Here is a 13,856-nt window from a genome sequence, read left to right on the forward strand (position 1 = left end):
ATTATATAAATCAGAAAGCAACATCAATTCACCCAATTTCATCAAGTTCCTGGCCTTAATAAAAAGCTACGGCTGGGTTTATTTCTGTAGATAACTATGCTCACTCATCAGCATGCACATTTTAAAAAAGTGCACTGAAGCAACAGCGAATTAAACAATAATCTTCCATTGATGAGAATCTATCTAATCCCCCCAAAATGGCAGTGATCCAGAGGAGCAATTTCTGCAATGTGGGAGACGGTTAAAATCCTTGCCTTTCTATTTGGTGCTCTTACTCACATTCAGAATCTTTAAGAGTCACGTGCAATGGTTACCTGCCACATCTGATTGCAACACAGTATTGTTGGAGAAATGTGTCTCTTTGTTTTTCTTAGTTTACCAGATTAAGGCTTCCTTTGGCCATACCTGTTCAAACATGAAGGCAAATTCCACACTATCTTTTGGTATGTTTTCAGTGTCAAGGAAACAGTAGAGTTTGAAGTAGAATTTCCATGAATCACCTGAAGTGGCAGCAGCTCTGGATAGCGGAAAAAAACGACTATAATTAGTCAACAATTCTGCAGGTATCTGCACTCAAGTTGTAAGTGATTATGCCGCCCACTTGTTATGATGGAGATGTGAGACTGCTGATGCTGGAGGAACTCAGCTAGTCAAAAGACTCCACCTTCAGCTCTTCCAGCAGAACGTTTGTCACACTCGTGAGGGTGCTGAAGAAGCTTATCAGGTCACCTGATGAACACTCTGCAAATGACTTTTTTCTTAAAGTTTTGAAGTTGTCAGACATCCAAGAGTGCCAGCCAACCTGGTTTATACTTGGCAACTATTTTAGTGCAGTTACATAGTACATAGGTACTGCTACATAGCTCCAGCATGGTTACACAACTCTGCTGAGAAATGAGTGTCTTCCCACGCCGGGATTAGACCTCACTGGCTGAATGAGTTATCAATGCGCTCCCACTGGCCAACCCCATGCAGTTTGTTACCTCAGGTGTTCCACCTGTTACAAAACAAGGAGGAGATTCACTGAACAGCAGGAATGCCTGCAAGTCCCTCCCTATTTCTGCGGCAAGACAAGGCAAGTCAAGATCTATCAACTGTGTGCCTTTACAGCACTGTGGACTAAGAGGAGTAGAACTGTATCTTCCGAGTTTCGCAAATCTCTCAGTAAATTAAGCCAAAGCCTTGCTCCAAATCTCTCCACTACAGGCAGTCCCCGAGTTACGAACATCCAACTTACGGACAACCTGTACTTACGAGCGGAGGAAGGAGAACGCCGTCCGCCATTTTAAGTCTGATCACGATGCCGTCCGCCATTTTAAGTCATTGCCGTTAACACTGTGTTGAATGTGTAACTTCGTATTTGGCTTAAATATTTCTTAGCAAGACTCACCCTGACCCCCCTTTTCCAGTCAGCACCGCCCCCACTTGTCCCATTTAACCTTTCTCCGTGTGGGTGGACTTTAGGACCCGGAGCAGCACAAGACCCACTGCCCACGGCTGCTGCTGTATTTTTTTATTAAGTGCCATCGTGAACAATAGCCAGATCAGAAATGCTGATCAAGTCAGCTAGTTCCTAAAGGCCAATCTGATAGGCCAATCAGACGGTTCACTGCTGCTCAGCGATAGAATATAAAATCCAGTTTTCTGTTCTGTTGATGGAAAATGATCGCGATTGAAAATAAAGTGGAAATAATAAAGCGATTGGAACGAGGTGAAATGCCATTGGTCATTGGAAAAGCTTTAGGCTACAATTGGTCAACAATCGGAACAACTTTAAAGGATACAGGTAAAGGATACAGGTAAAGGATAAAGTGAGAATAATGAAGTATGTGAAAGGCCCTGCCCTGATGAAAGCTACAATTATCACTAAGCAACGCAGTGGTTTAGTTATTGAAATACATACGTTTCTTAAGTGTTTTATATGCATAGAAAGGTAAAATATATATTATATACTAAGACAAATGTTTGACTAACTGATGCTAAATAATACTGGATGTACCTGTTCCGACTTACGTACAAATCTGACTGAAAGACAGACTCAGGAACAGAACTTGTTCATAACTTGGGGACTGTCTGTATTGGCAATCTCCAATCCTCCCATACCCGCCATCTTTCACTGCTCAAAAATTACTTTAACCAATCACGCTGTATTTATTTTACCCAATTAAAATAATAGATGCCTTCTTTATTAGTTTGGAGATACTGCACGCATGGATTACCTGAGGGAGTAGTACTTACTTTTCAAATTTTGCCAAAACATCAGCTACAACTGTTCTGCCTTCAATTGCTTTAGCAGTAGTACCCTTGTGTTCAAAGAGAGCAAACATATTTCTACTGTGCTCTATGGCCAGTCCACGAATCAGCTTCTCAACAACCTGAAGAAAAGAAAAACAAAACTATTTGCATTTTTCCCCTTTAAAACTGTTATTCTGTATTTTATACTTCTACTTTAAAGAAACCATCTTAGTCCTTATTGCCAGAAGTAATGAACTTGAGATTACCCAGAGAAGAAACTTTATTATTATTTACCATCAGGAAGCTGAATCTCGCACCTCCAATCTCGCCTTACTACCCAGGGACTGATACAAAAGATACACAAGGAAGACTCTTCCCTCTTTAATACCAAGATGTGGATAGAAGTAACAAAGACAAGATGAGGAGACGTAGGTAAGAGACAGGTTTACTACTTTCTACCTCTGGATATATAGACAAGAGATTTTCAAAGAGGCACTACTACACAAAAAAATTGTTCAGAAGAGTTCCCGTTGCATTAATTTGTGCTAAAGTTTATTGATTTTCCAATCCATTTAACATTACATGCGATCCACGTGCAAAGTGACACTGACCACTTTTCTTCCATCATGAACCCTTACCTCCCCAGCAGTTGTATGGGAATTAATTGTGATTTTACAGGAACCTCCTCCGTGGCAGTAAACCGTCGTCGTCATTTCTTGCCTGTTGATCAAGGCTGTTATTTCTTCTCGAGATGGCACATACTCCCTAGTTTTTGTTTTCTTCAGTGATTCATATATAAATATTGCATATTTCTCCAACTCCCCTGCAAACTGGTCTCGTATCCTAGACACAGAAACAGATTGCAATTGTTGGAATCAGGCAGATCACATTATGGAGGTGCACTATGAAGAAACCCACATTTTGGATACATTAAAATATCCAAATCAGATTCTGAGCTTTTATAATTAAAAACCAAAATAAGAATTTAAATGAATTTGATGACAATATGATTAACACAGCTCACTAGTTACACAGTCATTATTAGGGCAAGTAAAGTGACTTGCAGCAACAGATTAGCAAATATTTCCATTAAATTGATATGGAATGGTAATTGGCAAATGATTTATTATTGTCACATGTACTGAGATCAAGATGCAGTTTTAAGCACTGTTTGCATGTCATCCAGACAAATCATTCCATTTATAAGTACACTGAGCGAGTACCAGAGGGAAAACAGTGACAGAATACAAAGCCTAGTGACATAGTTCCAGAGAAAGGGCAACTTAGGTAGACAGATAAAGTACAAGGGCCATAAGAAGATAAATTGAGAGATCAGGATTTTTTTAAAAATCATGAAAGTGTACAAAGATTGTACCTTTTGAGGTGAAACTTGAGGTATCTGAGGACGGCACGGCAGGGCAGAAATGTACAGCTCATGCAGGTAAGTAACTGCCAACAGCGCAAGTTGCTCAAGCTCCCTGGCTGAGGCGCTTTGGTTGTTTGTTTGATAAGTTGACAGTAGAACTCATCCCGCAGGGGCCGCAGATCCTGCCCTGTCTGCAGAATGCCTTGTATGATGGGAATAGGGTCAGAAACCGACTCGATCTGCTGCAAAGAATTGAAGAGTTTGATGGCTTCTTCCTGTAGGGTTGTGTAACCCTTTTCTTTCAGCACTAGAAATCAGAACAATCAACAGAAATTAAGGGTTAGTTTATTTTTGTGAAAAACAACAGGGGTTACAAATATAATTGCATAGAGACATACATTGTTCCTGTAACTATTCCCTGCATTGACAAAATGCAAGTTCAGGTCCATTATTTCTGAATTAAGATACATTGCTGCAGAGGTGGACCTTTTGGGAAGAGAGGAGTGATTTTAATGGGAGTGTTCAGAAGCTGGTTGGTCACAACATTAACTATCTATCTTTAATATTGGTCAATATCTGCAGTCCAAAGAACTAAAGGGAAAGGCACCTTATTCCTCAATTTGGAAACGTTTTATGTAATAAAAGCAGTACAGTGTATTCAGACATCCTTGTTTTACTGCAGAGAAAATTACTATGATTCCATATAATTATTTAAAGTTCTCCATTCTTCTCAAGTAGCTACATTTTGTAAACTTACCCTTTCCTGGTCCTATGTTACCATTCATTCCATCTTTGTGGCTGCTGCCTGCTTCCCTTTCAAACCTGTATCATCACCCACCAAAAATATCCATGCCCAATTCCGCTATCTTGTCCATTTTCCCTTCAAAATCCTTGAAATTGCTGCTCCTCCACTGCACCCCCAAGTTCATAACTTTTTCTTCAACGAAGCTCCTGCTCATTTATCAAAATCACCTTTACCACGGTCACAAATCACAAATGTACAATGTGATGAACTGTGACCATTGTAAACATTCTAGGATACAATTCCCAGACTGCAAACTGGCCTGTTTGGGCTGCCTCTACCTACGAGCTTTAACCAAACTGACCTCTGATAGTTCTCTTTGTTGTCCTGGGTGATTCCCTCTGATGTTCCTCAAATATCTTTTCTTGACTGTCATCTATTCCTCAATTAAATGCTCAGTCATGTCCAGAAACACATTTTGTTCTACTGGCATAAGGATGGCATTCAGCTCAATTGTACTGGCAGCATTCTTGTCTGCTGCAATCTCATTGTAGATGAACAGATGTTTCCACCAAATAGACAGGAAAAGTATTCTGAAGCCTGCCACAACCTCCCTCCTTTGATATTAGTTACACCTTGATCCATGGCAAAGACAATCAGAGTTCTTGTAGCCCTGTCACTCTATCAGTCCTGGGATAAGTTTCCAATAAAGATTCATCCCCTCCTGAAATATTCCATCTCCATCTCTCCACCACATTCGTATCACCTCCCAAATTCAGACATTCTGCTGAGAGGCATGGACCAAACAGCAAATGGTATTTCCTAAACAAGGAGTAGTTTTAATAAACTCAAGAGGTTCAGTAGGTGCTAGAATACCAGAGCAGGAACACACAAAACGGTGAGAGGAACCAGGCAGCATCTACAGAGGTTTGAGAGTGAGTCACTCCTAAAAAGGCCAGGCTGAGCTTCTAGTCTTTCTCATTGAACAATATTTATCAATATCAGTTTCAGATGATCCTGCTGCTGAGAACTTCACCCATGTTTGCTACTTTTAGATTTAACTACTAGTGTTTTGCTGGCTGACCTTCCCCTACCATTCAAACCTCTGCAGCCCATATCCCAAAGAATGAAGTCCATTTTCATCCTTAACCCCAGGACTCAGTGACATATATTAGCTACAGTCCTATTGATGCCACAATTTTATCAGCGTCAGCCTCATTTTTAATTCCTACCATGACCTCCACTTCTTCCACATCTGGAACCTCCTTCAATCTCAAAGCACACACATCTTCCAGTTGCAGCTTCTTGTACATCGGAGTTATGCACTCTAGAATTCCCCAACCCACCCCTGAGCCTTCCTATGTTCCTGCACTTTCAGCATTCCTTGTTTTCCAATTTGATTCTTTTTGAATACTGTATTATATGGCTTGGTGTCTGATTTTATTTGACTTTTGGGATGTTTCATTACACTGAAATTATGTAATAAATAGAAACTCTAGAAATGCTGTGGGCATTTAAATTTTTTGTAAACTTACAACTCAAATTGATGTCTCCATAAGGTAGTGGAAGAAGTGGGGAATGCAGAGGATGGTGTGTGTATCGTAAGATCGGGTTCCTTTTGTAGATTTGTTCCACAACTTCAATATTCAAGCAGTTTTCCTAAAATACAGAATAGAGATAGAATTAAATTCCTTTTTCCAGTTGCTCAAAATCACATCAGGTATCTGATGCTACAGTCAACCACATAAGGCACCTAACATCTTGGAGCCTTGTACTCAGAGATGCAACAGCAAGCACTGTTGTATCACTGTACTCCTGCCAAGTAGAGCTTCAGGCACAGAAAGTGGGACACAAAGTGTTCCACTAGATGTTGCAATATTTTATTTGAAACAGGAAGAGCAATATTTACATTCCAAATTTGCTGATGATGAGATGAAGAGGGAGCATAAAGCTCTGCTTAGGACTCAACCTAAATAGCACATTAAATTCTGGCCAGAGTAACTCATAGCAGTGAAAGCCACTGTTCAGCTGACTTGCTGCATATGCTTCGAATGAGTTTAAAAAGATGGGATATGGCAAAAATTAAAACCTATATAATCAGTGGCATTGTCCAGCAAGGATAAACCTGGTAGAACTGAATGCTTGTTCTGCGTTTCTTCCTATTTCATAGAAACAGTCCCTGATTTCTGTGTCAAACATGATGCCAAATTAAACTAAATTTCTTTTGCCTAAACATTGTCTATATCCTCCGTTTCCTACATATCTAAAAGCCTTTTAAATGGTACCATCTGACTGCTCCCACCACAGTCCCTGGCAGCCTGCTCCAGGCACCATTTCACTAAACCTGAAGCCATGAAAGAGTTAATGGAATAACTTGCAGTTCAAAATTTCAGTTAAAATTTCCACCATAATTATCAAGACCAAAAAACCCCAAGAAGAACCAAGAAAAGTCTTTCAAAAACCCAAGTTCCTGAGAACAACTCATACACCAGATTACGTGGTTTTGGAATGCATGTACAAGTGGTGCAAATCTACTTCTAGAACACTTGGGTTTAAAATGTCTATGTACAGATGCACAGGCCAAATTTATATTGCCTCAGAGACTTTATTTTTTAAAAAGTGATCCACTTGGGGTCTCCAATGTGATAAGTGTTTGCAGGACAGAGAAACAAATCATATTGACTAGAGGGGCAAGAGACACACGGTATGGTGGTTAGCCAGTGGGATAATTGAATAAATTCTGGACAAACACAGCAGTTTGGAAGTCTGCCTGCACAGAAGTCAGCAGACGATTAAATCATAGGTCAAGTGAGACCTCTGCTGGGATGGTGAACCTGGGGCCATTCAGCCAACCAAATGGCTGAACAGGCTAGAGGGACTGAACCACCACTTTTGCTCCAATTTATGTGGCTGTACCACAAGCAGAAAAATTCCACAGCTCAATCCTCAAATTACCGCTTGGTCGATCTGGGCTGTGGCAATAAAACTAACTCAAGCATCGATGGGGTTCTTCTTATTGTCCACCTGTGCAAATTGCCTGGCAATCTGAATTAGTGTGATTGGCCTGTTCAACAACCACACTGGCACTGTTGCTGTTCACACTGCATCCCTCTGCTGACGACAAAAACACCCATGTTCACCTATCGAAACAGCTCAGAGACCACTGCTCCCTGTTACCCAACATCAGCAGGAGGGTGTCACTTTCATCCCTGCACTTTGGGTTTGGTTTGGGCTATGGAAGTAACCAGGGTGACCTAGAGCCTGCAGGGTTGGATCATCCATGTGAAACACCATTAACTGATTTGAAGATATCTCACTAGCTCTCCTTTTAGCAGACATGGCCAGTGGAAACAATTAAGGAATTATACCCAACAGTTTTAATCACACACAGTAATGACATTCAGTGCCATAACTCAAGATCGGACAGGTCAAAACTTTAGTGATTCATATTATACAATATTTATCACACCTGCTATAACATTAAGGAGCAAGCTGTTTCACTGAGATACAATTTGATTCAGACATTTTCTTACCTTGATATCCTGAATAAGTTGCTGTGTGGGTGTGTCGATAGGTGGTTTAGTGTCAATAACATTCTGGATGGCATTTGTCCACTTGGCTACCTCATTCAACAACTTTGAGTGAAGACGGTAGCAATGCTTACGGCCATATATCGTAGTACTCCAGTAACCTTACAATTCACAACCAAATGTGTTATTAAAAGAGAAAGTACAACATAGGCAAAAAGTAAAACTGTTTGAAATTTTATTAAAATTACAGGTGACCCCCATGTTGTGACCTTCGAGTTATAGAAAATCAATTTTTTTAACAGAATTCTCAAATCACCTCCAAAAATTTAAGATAAATTCGCTTTTACAGAATATATGTGAAAGAAATAAAGAAATATACAATTTGTTTTCAGCTCACATTTCTTGATGCATGCACAGATTTTGTGTCATAGAAAATTGTAATATTTCTTAGGAACTCAACACCTCCACCCACCTGACCCCATGTACAAGGGGCAGCCTGTACATGGTAACAATTCACATTGAGATTGGCGCATGCTTTATATCCAGATAACCAAACAAGCTTGATCCTGAAGTGATAAAATTTACATGATATGGGTTATGCACTTCAGCACAGCAAGCTATTGATGTTGATGTTGTGGGCCTGATCTGGTTTCCTGGTGCAAAACTTAGTTGGGTACACTGGATTAAAAAAGGCATTAACAAGCAGAACCCAAATAATACTGAGACACAGAAGGAATTTGAACTCAACTGATGATTGAGTTTTAAAAAAAATCTTATCACTTTTCATTCTGCTCTGGAACGAACAGAGATTCACAGTGTGAATCACACCAGCCCCCTGACACATGAACAGGGTTACAAAACATCTCTACTTGAACTGCTGCTGTGCTAATGGTGATCAGTTTCAGGATGCAATCATTCTGTTATAGCAATCTACTGATCTTACAAACATACCTATACATGTAGTTTAAGGTGTTGCAACACTCATCACATGGATACTGGTATTTAATACTGAAATGCCAGTATTAAAATTATAGTCACATAAGAAAAGGACCAGGGACAGGGGCACCTACCAGTTTCTTTAAAAAACTTCTCATCATGCTGCACAACTGAGCAGAGACTGTTCAGAACCAGGGTCCCCAGCTTGGTCATGTTCTTCTCACAGCTCTTGTAGTAGTCCAGTGAGTTATAGGTCAGTACAAACCAACGCTTCTTCAGCTTCAGAGAGTTGCCCTTCCCACCATTCTTCACTTCTTTATGTAGCCACCCTTCCAAAGTGCAAAAAGACAACGTTACAGTTTCACAATCACAACTCAAACAGGTAGAAAAGGAACTCGCAAAAAGTCAATGTAACAGCAAAACCAATCCAAAAACAAAACAATTGCCACTAGCTTGCAATCCCGTGGGGTTGCCGTACTTGCGTGACGCGCCCTCAGCTCCAATGAAATGATTGCTCCAGAGTCAAACCTTTTATTCAATCCTTTATTAGCAATTAGCAAACATACAATTTAAGTGTTACCTCAGCAGTCAGTGAAAGATACAACTTTCGCCAGCCCCAAGCTACAAACTGCCCCAAAATAAGCAAGAGTACATAACTTATTCCCTTTGCTTTACTATGCTCCCACTCACATGAGACTAGTTACCATAATAATCATAAACCTGCAACACAGAATACAAAGCAGATAGAGAACAGATACGAGCCCTACAGTCAGTGCTGACTGATAATGGAAATAAGCCCTGGCCTGTCCATCACGCACAATTTACATTAATCACATACAAGTCTCATTTTTGTCTTTCGCCAACCCTTCAAATTCTACAGCTCATCCACCCTGTGGTCAATTAGCTATCATTAACAATGTACAAACTATCTACAGTGGTAAACTCCAGGGACCATAATCAGCTTCAAAAACTAGAAGTATATCACAAAATAGTAGACTAATATTGTGAACTCATTACAAACCAACCAACAAGAAACCATTCATTAACTGCTTGCAAATTAACCTTCTCTTTCAGCATTATATTTCGGTTCAGTGCAACAGATGAAAAGTATATTATTATGTGATGCTTGAATTAAATGCCCCAAGTATGGTTAATGGAAGGAGTAGCTCCTTTACAATCCAGGTGATGTATCTTTCAGCTAAAAAGCAGTGCAAGTTTTAAGGCTTTTTCAAAAATCATTGCTGCTCTCTTCTTCCGAGATCAGGAGTGACCAACTTTCACTTGGTTCTGATGTGACTGATGCGGGTAATGTGAGAAGTGCAGACTCCTCCACAGACATAGCAGGTTGTGCCGGATGGTGTGATGTGGCATCTGCCTTCTGACACTTTCATAGGGCCTCTCTCCGCTCCTGATACTGGTCTTGAAGTTCTCCACTTTGAATACTATGGACCAGAGATTGCTGATGGTTGCCCTTCAAAGTGATTTTTGCATTTTTCCTGTCTGCCTGCTGATACCTCCCAGGACAGATTCTGAAATACAGCATCTCTCTTGGGAGTCTGGAGTCAGGCATATGAGCAACATGGCCAGCTCAAAGCAGTTCACTGAGTGCAGCTAGGACATTAGTACTGGGTGTTGGCTTGGAGGGTGAAACCATCATTGATATGCTTCTCCTTCCAGTGAATTGAGAAGATTTTGTGGAGTTTGCATGCTGGTATTGAGAAACCTGGTGTTAGTAGGAAATATAATGTAGGGGAGGGAACACAGACCATGTTTATCCTCCCCTCTACTTGTTTATGGTCATGCAAGCCTCTGCTACATGTGACTAACTGAGGCTGTGTGACTGAGTCAGCTGGTACATAGCAATGTTGATAAATCTCCAGGGCCCAAAGGAATCTATCCCAGGTTACAATAAGCAAAAGTGGAGTAAGCTGTGGCCTGGAATGAAAGTTGTGGACCTTCATAAGCTATGGGTGAGGTGCTAAAACACTGGATGATAGCTAATGTTGTTCCTTTATTTAAGACATCAGGGATAAGCCAAGTGATTACAGGTTGACGAATCTTATGTCAGTTGTATGGATGTTGTTGAAGAAAAGCATATGGGAGAGGATTTATGTATACGTGGAAGGGCAGGGGCTGATCGGGTAGAGTCCTGTTTTGCTGAAAAGACAGGATTCTAATTGAATAACTATAATTGAACAATAATTGAATTAATGACTATAATTGAACAATGGCACTCTCAACTCCAGCCAACAACATTCTGCCTTAAACCTTGAGATGTGAACTCTTTCCAGCATTCTGGGAACTTAAAAACTCAAAACACTTAAAAACTTCTATAGTTGTACTGTGGAGAGCATTCTGACAGGCTGCATCACTGTCTGGTATGGAGAGGCTACTGGACAGGACCGAAAGAAGCTGCAGAAGGTTGTAAATCTAGTCAGCTCCATCTTGAGTAATAGCCTACAAAGTACCCAGGATATCCTTAGGTAGCGGTGTCTCCGAAAGGCAGCGTCCATTATTAAGGACCCCCAGCACCCAGGGCATGCCCTTTTCTCACTGTTACCATCAGGTAGGAGATACAGAATCCTGAAGACACACACTCAACTATTCAGGAACAGCTTCTTCCCCTCGGCCATCCGATTCCTAAATGGACATTGAATCTTTGGACACTACCTTACTTTTTAATATAAAAACAGTATTTCTGTTTTTGCATGTTTTTTAAACTATTCAACATATGTAATTGATTTACTTGTTTATTTATTATTATTAATTTTTCTCTGCTAGATTATGTATTGCTTTGAACTGCTGCTGTTAAGTTAGCAAATTTCATGACACATGCCGGTGATAATAAACCTGATTCTGATTCTGAACTGTTAGTACCTACTCCTGTCTTGATTTGGCTTTTGGGACTTAGCTCAAAAAGTGTTTTAGGTGTTTTGTAAAGATCCACCAAATCATCTTGTATTCTCTCTTGAACTACTAGGCCAATCTAATACTGCACTATTTTGTATTTTAATGGTATTCCAATCTTCTGGGAACAGTATCTCTCCTTCCCTATGCTGCATCCCGATTCCCATTCCCTTGGCAAAGCCCTTATTGACTGTATAAATATGAGAACAGCATAATGCAGATGTTAAACATTCCCAGAAAACATAGGTGATGGGCACTGAACCCCATTAACAGGAAGAGTTAGGCACAGCAAAAAAGATCTGTTTTTACCAGATTACAGTTTAGATTGACAAGAACTAGTACCCTGTACCTTAGACTGGTAACTGTCCAACCACCTTCTTACCTCTGACAATGAACTCCTGTCCCTCTACTCTGGTGTCTCCCTTGACCCTCTGCAGTAAAGTTATCCAATGATGCATCTCCTCTGGTGTATCTGCATTACAGTGCAAGATGCGGTTTGCTGTGATAATCACAAATGAGTTGGGTCTACAAACACAAAAAATGTATGAGTTATACATGAGATGAATGGACATTATACCTAATTAAAACATCACAGTGGGCTAGCAGATAGAATTACATCGCTAAAACACTGGAGGAACTTAGCGGCTCAGGCATCATCTATGGAAATGAATAAACAGTCAACATTTCGGGCCAAGGTCCTTCATGACAATGGGAAAGGAAGGGGGAAGAATAGAAAGGTGAGTGAGTGGGGAAAGAGGACAAGCTGGAAGGTGATAGGTGAAGACAGGTGGGAAGGGGTAAGGGGGATGAAGTAAGATGCTGGAAGGTGATAGGTGAAGACAGGTGGGAAAGGGTAAGGGGGATGAAGTAAGAAGCTGGAAGGTGATAGGCGGAAAAGGCAAATGATTGGAGAAGGAATCTGATGGGAGAGGAGAGTGGACCATGGGAAGGAGGAGGGGCACCAGGGGGAGTGGATAGGCAGGTGAGGAAAATAGGTCAGAGTATGGAATTGAAGAAGTGAGAGAGGAAAAAAAATTACCAGAAAGTTCAGAAATTGATGTCCATGCCATCAAGTTGAAGGCTACCTAGATGGAACATAAAACGTTGCTCCTCCACCTGACAGTGGCCTCATTGTGGCAGAGGAGGGGGCCTTGGAGCTACATGCCGAAATGGGAATGGGATAGGAATTAAAATGGTTGGCCACCAGGAAATTCCCTTTTTTGCGGATGGAGAGGAAATGCTTGACCAAGTGGTCTGCCAATTTACTTTGAGTCTCACCAATGTAGAGGAGGTTGTATTGGGAGCACCAGATACAGTAGACAACACCAAAAGATTCGCAGGTAAAGAGTTGGCTCACCTAGGAGGACTGTCTGTGGTCCTGAGTGAAGGTGAGGGAGGAGGTGAATGGGCAGGCATAGCATTTCTGTTGTTTGCAGGGATATGTGCCAGATGGGAGATTAGTGGTGAAGGATGTACAGAGGGAATCATGGAGTAAGTGCACATATACCTGCAAATGACAGAAATGCTACAGTTCTCCTTCTCCCTCATCTCCATTCAATCCTTCCAGCTGAGACAACACTTCCCCTGTGAATCTGTTGGGATCATCTACTGTATCCAGTGTTTCTGATGTGGACTCCTCTACATTGGTGAGACCAGACATAAATCGTGGACCATTTTGTGGAGGACCTCCACTTCATCTGCCAAAAGTGGATTTTCCTGCCACCAGGCATTTTAATTCCTATCCCCATTCCCATTCTGACATGCCTATGCCCCCTCTTCTGTCATGATGAGACCCCTCTCAGGGTTGAGGAGCAACACTTTATACTCCTTCTAGGTAACCTCCAAACCTGATGTCATGAGTATCAGTTTCTTCTTCCAATAATTTGTTTTCCTTTCCTTCACTCCTCTATATTTCCCCACTCTGGCTTCCTGCCTCTTCTCACCTGCCTATCACTTCATCGTGGTGGTGATCCTCCTCCTTCCCTTTCTTCCCATGGTCCATCCTCCTCCTCCTCCTCCTATCAGATTCCTCCTTCTCCAGCCCCTTGTCTTTTCTACCCATCATCTCCCTATTCTACCCACACGGCTTCACTTTTCACCTTCCAGCTTCTTCCCCTTCTCCTTCCCCTACCTTCTTATT

General features: G+C 41.1%; 1 protein-coding gene across 1 annotated transcript in view; it reads right to left on the reverse strand.

Annotated features, from left to right (window-relative positions):
- Positions 1–13,856, reverse strand: part of myo10 (myosin X) — a 264,144-nt gene that overhangs the window by 5,432 nt on the left and 244,856 nt on the right. Inside the window, exons 31-38 of the mRNA XM_073023868.1 lie at positions 12,099–12,241; positions 8,944–9,138; positions 7,877–8,034; positions 5,879–6,002; positions 3,611–3,908; positions 2,874–3,078; positions 2,239–2,375; positions 406–517 (exon numbers count right to left, since the gene is read on the reverse strand). Coding sequence (XP_072879969.1) covers positions 406–517; positions 2,239–2,375; positions 2,874–3,078; positions 3,611–3,908; positions 5,879–6,002; positions 7,877–8,034; positions 8,944–9,138; positions 12,099–12,241 — 1,372 coding nt within the window. The remainder of the gene's footprint in view (positions 1–405; positions 518–2,238; positions 2,376–2,873; positions 3,079–3,610; positions 3,909–5,878; positions 6,003–7,876; positions 8,035–8,943; positions 9,139–12,098; positions 12,242–13,856) is intronic.

Source organism: Hemitrygon akajei, chromosome 20 (genome assembly GCF_048418815.1).
Source record: "Hemitrygon akajei chromosome 20, sHemAka1.3, whole genome shotgun sequence".
NCBI classification, from domain to species: domain Eukaryota; kingdom Metazoa; phylum Chordata; class Chondrichthyes; order Myliobatiformes; family Dasyatidae; genus Hemitrygon; species Hemitrygon akajei.